At 27.9% G+C, this 6,891-nt stretch overlaps 1 protein-coding gene across 2 annotated transcripts; it reads right to left on the bottom strand.

The window, feature by feature from the left end:
* Positions 1,137 to 4,689, bottom strand: LOC107622470 (isoliquiritigenin 2'-O-methyltransferase-like). Of its 2 annotated transcripts, none has more exons than XM_021113406.1 (4): positions 2,977 to 3,428; positions 2,074 to 2,390; positions 1,916 to 1,980; positions 1,137 to 1,823 (listed from the first exon to the last, which is right to left on the bottom strand). In XM_021113406.1, the coding sequence occupies exons 1-4, from the start codon at positions 3,402 to 3,404 to the stop codon at positions 1,521 to 1,523; spliced, it is 1,113 nt and encodes a 370-aa protein (XP_020969065.1). In that variant the 5' UTR covers positions 3,405 to 3,428; the 3' UTR covers positions 1,137 to 1,520. The 2 variants fall into 2 exon arrangements, with proteins under 2 accessions (XP_020969065.1, XP_016179860.2); XM_016324374.2 differs by lacking the exon at positions 2,977 to 3,428 and adding an exon at positions 4,238 to 4,689 and having other exon boundaries at positions 1,143 to 1,823.

Below are 6,891 nucleotides of genomic sequence, written 5' to 3' on the forward strand. Positions count from 1 at the left end.
AGTAAAAGTAAATTTTAATATATAAATAATATTTTTGAATTGAGAAAATGCTGATGAATAATCATGTCATCAAAGATTAATTAAATTGGGGGCATCCTATCTAATAAATATGTATATGTAAAGTGGTTGAATAATATAAATGAGCTTTCTTGCTCATACATCATTTCAAATCAGGAGATAGTGAGATACACATCGTAGCCTTTTTCTTAATTTCGGAGGCTAATAACAGCAAAGTAGTCATCTACCGATTTTCGTCATTAATCATGTGTGGTACACTATGTTATGAAAATTGAATTCATGTTTAATTTTCCATACACGCAATTTAGGCATATATATATGAGTTTGTTTCAATGTTTTGCAGAATTTATTTAAAAAAAAATGAAGAGGAAGGAAAAGCAACAAATTAAGAAGCAAATTAGTGCAAGTTGATAAGGATTTAAATGTGGGACAGTCCGAATAATAAATTTTTCTTTATGTATAAATTTTTTTTTATATAAATGTGATAATATTAGAAAGACAAAAAAAAAATTAAAATTGGTCGTATTTAGTATTTATTATTATTTTCGACTAATACTTTTTGTTATTAAATACTTCTGTTAGTTATGTTTTAGATAGATTAACTCTTGAAAAAAAAAATACTAATAAGAGACTTTTATAATAATAGATATTGACACATTATTTTTAGATTAGTCCCAAAATTATAACAAAAGAATTTAATTTCAATGTAACTTGTTAACATTTCTTATTAGAGAAGATTTTATTGATATTGTTCCTTCAAAAATTAATATATCCGAGGCATAAATTTTCATGAACTTATTTATCATTTTACTTGACACGAAAATAAGTAGAGTTAGTAGGTTAATTATATTAATTAATTGTAATAAAAAAGAATACTGCTAGAGAATCAATGGTCTAAGTGTACAATGTGTATAATGGGCTAAATCTTTGGCCCAATATGAATAAAATGAACATCACTCATACTATCCAAAATAACCATCCGAGTACCGAGGATAATAAACATCTCATGTCATGAAACTACTCATCTTAAAAGTTTAAGCTGAGATATTATGTCATGAAACCACTCATCCCAAAAGTTTAAGCTGATAGAAAAATATATCTCTAATACTAAATCGAACATCCCTAAACTCCCATTGTATACATTGTACAAATATTTCATTGGTTCCCTATACTTCCTCAATAAGAAAATACAAGTCTCATATGGTTTAGAATAGTGAAATTTGTGTTATGTATTAGTCTCACCTTATCTAAGTTATGAAGGCTTTTTCTTTTTCACAAGTATAAATAACTCATGTACCTTTTATTTATAAAACAGAGTTAAGTTGAATATGATATAAGTTTGATATTTATTTTACTCTAAACTCTCTTTAAACTAAGATGTCTAGTTTACATTCTTAACTTGGTCAAATAAAGTGAGTTTATGACTATTTTTACTACTGTGAAGTTGCTAATTTCACTAAGATTGGTGACCCAAACAACGCTCGGCGTCATTACTCTCATGTTTATTTGTAAAACTCCATGACTGCAAGGATATTTGAGGAATCATTGCAAGCAACCTGAAATCGGGAAAATCCTGAGATCTTGCATAATTTCTCAAATTGTTTTTGGGTTCTTTCCTTTCCACCGAGAACTAGAAACATAAGAAAATCGAGATCCACAGCCTGAGTATCCTTAAACGATGTTGATTTCGGAATTTCTGGCAATAAAGTATCCAAAACTATGACCTTCCCATGTGGTGGCAAAGCTTCATAGCAGTTTCTTAAAACCTTGACACATTCTTCATCTTTCCAATTATGACATACATGCTGAAATGAGTAGTTTTTGTTAGATTTTATTAATATAAAACATATTGATGACTTAGATAATCAATAAATTTGAATAATTATAAAATGCTAACCTTGAGTAAAATGGCATCAGCTTTTGGAACAGTTTTAAACATGTCTCCTCCGATATGCTCTATCCCTGATCAGTGATCATGCAAAATACTTATATTTTTAGTATGTATTTTGTATCTTTCAATACATGAAATCAAATAAAATATGAATAACTAATTACCTGGATGAGGGGGTGCGTTTTTAACAACATGAGGCAGATCAAAATTAATTGCTTTAATTGATGGATATTGCAAGAGAATTTGTTTCAAGATTTGTCCATATCCACCTCCTACATCAACTAAGGTTGATATTCCCTCAAAGCCTTTATATGCATTAAGAACTTGTTTCAATTCTAAAGGCCCAGCTTGTGACATTGCTTGCCCGAAAAGGTTACCTAACTCTGTGTCTGTCTCCATATATTCAAAGGCCATCTTTCCGTACACTTTTTGGAAATGATTGTGATTGTTAGCATCCAATATTGCATCCTTTGTATCTGTCCTGTTTTTTCAAAAATAACAATAATTCATTTGAGTTTAATTTTAATATAATAATAACGTAAAAAAAAAATATAGGTAAACAATGAAAATATTAAACAATGTGAACAATGAATGTATCGGATATTTATTTTACTATGTGTGCACATGGTTATTCTAATATTAAAATTTAGGTGGATAATTTAGAGGTGTGGTATATTTTTATTTGATTGGTGGTTGTTCATGTTGTTCAAAAAAGTCATTAGTTACCTAGCATTACCCTAATGCAAAATGTTTTACACAGTTGTACAATCACAACTGTTTTTTCTTTTATGATTATTCATGAACGTAAAAAGTAGTTATTTTTGCTAATATAACTTTATGTGATAAAATGTATATATAAAATAGTTTTACAACAGTGCATCAAAATTAAATTCTATTAATTTTCTTGTTTCAACTTTTCAATTTTTATAACTTTCTGCATGTTCTCCTAGTCTATTGGGTTATTTGTTTTTTGACAAGTAAATTGAGATGAAAGGAATAATGAATAAAGTTAATAAGTTAAGGTAATTAATTAAGTAATAATATATGTATGTAAGGTTATTTATTACCAAAGATGACGGTGCCCTTGGTAGTTTAAAGTTGACAGTGCAATCAAGGAGCCTCGTTGTTCATCATGATGATTACTTGTATAGTATTGTCCAACAGGAGAAATTGCATAAACTCTTTCAGTGTCACCATCTTCATTAATGGTGCGAATGGAGCAAGTCAGAAGAGAACGAGCCACCAATGATGGCAGCATGCGTTCAAGTCTGCTACCCATCTCACTGTGTTGCTTTGGAATCTTGGATGCAATATCAGAAGCTGACATGCCTAACGAACTCTCTGCCTTTGATATGATATCAAACAAGTTCATGTCAATAGCAGCGTTCAAGATTGCAGGAAACACCTGAGCAAATGCGAAGGAAGCAGCTTTGGTGAAAGCATCATCGTAATCCTCCTTGGAATTATTGTTATTATTGGTGGTGGAACTCATCATTGATATATGCTACTTTAATTATTATTAGTCTTTAACTAACTCTAATTTAGTGTATGTAATCACTAATCACTCTCTCTATATATATATATATAAGTAGAATAGTGAGTGGCAAATATACAAAGCTAAGAGATATTTTTGCTGCATAAGATTTGACTAATTATTATTATAAATCTGATATATTAATGACACTAAATAAACAATAATGTTTCTTAAGAGTGTTTATAATGCGGTTTGAATTAATTTTAAAAGTTAAATTAATCTGATGACTAAATAAACAATGTTTCCAAGAGTGTTTGTAATACTTAGCTTGTTCTTTATCAGTTTATTGACTTTTCAAATTTTATAAAAAAATCATTTAATCCATTAATATCAAATAAAGTTATTATCTAGATTTTTTTATTTTATAAAAAAAACCTAATAATATTCCATCAATATAGCATGCATGGGAGCTCAAGTTTAACATTTTAAAGAGTTTGAAGTAACAATTATTTTTTTTTTAAATGTGTAAACTAAATTTGTATAGCCAACTAAATTAAATAAATGATATTATGTGCATACAAAAAATTATTTACCAATTAATTATTGTATATATATATACCTAAAGGCCCTACTTGAGACATTGCTTCTCCGAAAAGGTTACATAACTCTCTGTCTGTTTCCATATATTCAAATGCCATCTTTCCATACATTCTTTGGAAGTGGTTGTGATTGTTAGCATCCAATATTGCATCTTTCATATCTTTCCTATTCATACACATAATTTAATTTGTTAAGTTATAAGAACTGTGAATAAAGTAAATAACTTAAAAGCTAAGTAATGTATTCATGGTTACCAAACATGACGATATCCTCGATAGAATAAAGTTGACAATGCAATACAGGAGCCTCCTTGTTCATCGTGATGATTACTTGTATAGTATTGTCCAACAGGAGAAATTGCATAAACTCTTTCAGTGTCACCATCTTCATTAATGGTGCGAATGGAGCAAGTCAGAAGAGAACGAGCCACCAATGATGGCAGCATGCGTTCAAGTCTGCTACCCATCTCACTGTGTTGCTTTGGAATCTTGGATGCAATATCAGAAGCTGACATGCCTAACGAACTCTCTGCCTTTGATATGATATCAAACAAGTTCATGTCAATAGCAGCGTTCAAGATTGCAGGAAACACCTGAGCAAATGCGAAGGAAGCAGCTTTGGTGAAAGCATCATCGTAATCCTCCTTGGAATTATTGTTATTATTGGTGGTGGAACTCATCATTGATATATGCTACTTTAATTATTATTAGTCTTTAACTAACTCTAATTTAGTGTATGTAATCACTAATCACTCTCTCTATATATATATATATAAGTAGAATAGTGAGTGGCAAATATACAAAGCTAAGAGATATTTTTGCTGCATAAAATGTGACTAATTATTATTATAAATCTGATATATTAATGACACTAAATAAACAATAATGTTTCTTAAAAGTATTTATAATGCGGTTTGAATTAATTTTAAAAGTTAAATTAATCTGATGATCTAAATAAACAATGTTTCCAAGAGTGTTTGTAATACTTAGCTTGTTCTTTATCAGTTTATTGACTTTTCAAATTTTATAAAAAAATCATTTAATCCATTAATATCAAATAAAGTTATTATCTAGATTTTTTTATTTTATAAAAAAAACCTAATAATATTCCATCAATATAGCATGCGTGGGAGCTCAAGTTTAACATTTTAAAGAGTTTGAAGTAACAATTATTTTTTTTTTAAATGTGTAAACTAAATTTGTATAGCCAACTAAATTAAATAAATGATATTATGTGCATACAAAAAATTATTTACCAATTAATTATTGTATATATATATATGTTTGATAAATATTGTTTATTGCAAGATTGATAATTCTAATAACTAATTATTTAATAGAAAAATGTATGAATTAATACATATAAATATACATTAATAAAATGATGATAGTGATTGGAAACTAACCTTTATAAATTTGGATTTTGGGTTATATATGGTTGGTTGATGTCTATGTCTAAGATAGTGGCATATTAATTGCAACAATTCACCGGTTGTTTTATGAGAAGTTCTATATATATATATATATTTGAAAAAATATAGGTAGACAATGAAAATACTAAACAATATGAACAATTAATATATCATATGTTCATTTTATAAAGTGTATAGATGGTTATTCTAATATTGAAATTTAGGTGAGTAATTTAGAGGTATAGTGTGTTTTGATTTAATTAGTGGTTGTTCATATTGTTCAAAAAAATTATTGGTTACGTAACATAATTCATTTTAAAAAGAAAAAAAATTATGCATTTATTTTAAGCTACAAAATTAATGTTATATTAATTTTATCTTTCTTACTTTCTTTTTTGCACTGTGTTATTAACATCAAGATGAATGTTATGATGTCTAAAAAGTAGTGTTTATTTACTAAAAAAGGTTAAAAGTTATTATTTAATTTAAAAGATATAAGAATAAATAATTTTTTAAAAATTAAAATTTACTATAAAAAATAAGTTAAGCAAAATTTAAACAAAAATTCATAGACAACATAAAATTAGCCTAACTCGAAGTGAAAAGAAGAAAAAATATAAAATATTTAAGAATTTCTATCCTCCACTTGTGTTTGTCATGGACGCATCGTCTTTATGTAATTGATTTGCTGATATGAGTAACGAGAAATCCAGTGAAAACACGATCGCCTGCCAATGAAAGGCTTTCTTGCATTTTAGTAAATCTACGCAGAGTAAATCGGTCCCTAAAGAAGCCCCGAAAGGGTATGAATTAGATTCTAAGTCGGAAAATGCCAATGAAGAGGACCTTCTTACAGAATATGCTATTTTAAAAGTTGCCCATCGCCAGCTCTCCTCTGGACGGATCCGCCCAAAAAACTCATTTTCTAAGCCTTCGGACAAGATTATTTTTCATAAATGAACAAACAAAGGAATGAATTTGCCTCTCTTCGCATTTGTCGCTCACCACCGTCTTCCTCTCGTGTCTTTATATTATTTTGCTATTATCACAATGCTTTCTTTTTTAAAAAAAAAAAAAATTCTGGTTCCATATGTTTTTCTTTTCTTTTTTTTCTTTTGAGATAATTATATGAAACAATTGATTTTTTTTTTTTGGTGACTTTTTTTTCCGGGGCGCCTTTTGGTGACACAATCGATTGAAGTAAGGTAATATTTTTATCCAAATCTTTTAACAAAATAATTGTTTGTGATAAATGACAATTTAAAAATGAATAACTATTTAAAATTAGAGGAGGAAGTAGTAATAATTTACCTAAATCATATTATATATTGTTAGAATATAATTAAAATCAATTAGAATTTGTGTATTATTGAGTATATTCAAATTGTCTATTCAAATTGCCTGAAATCATATAATATAAAAGATATTTATAAGTACTAAAAGAATCATAATAATAAATATCTAGCTAAATATACTAAATAATACTAATTGATCCTA

The sequence above is a fragment of the Arachis ipaensis genome, chromosome B10, assembly GCF_000816755.2.
Source record: "Arachis ipaensis cultivar K30076 chromosome B10, Araip1.1, whole genome shotgun sequence".
NCBI lineage: Eukaryota > Viridiplantae > Streptophyta > Magnoliopsida > Fabales > Fabaceae > Arachis > Arachis ipaensis.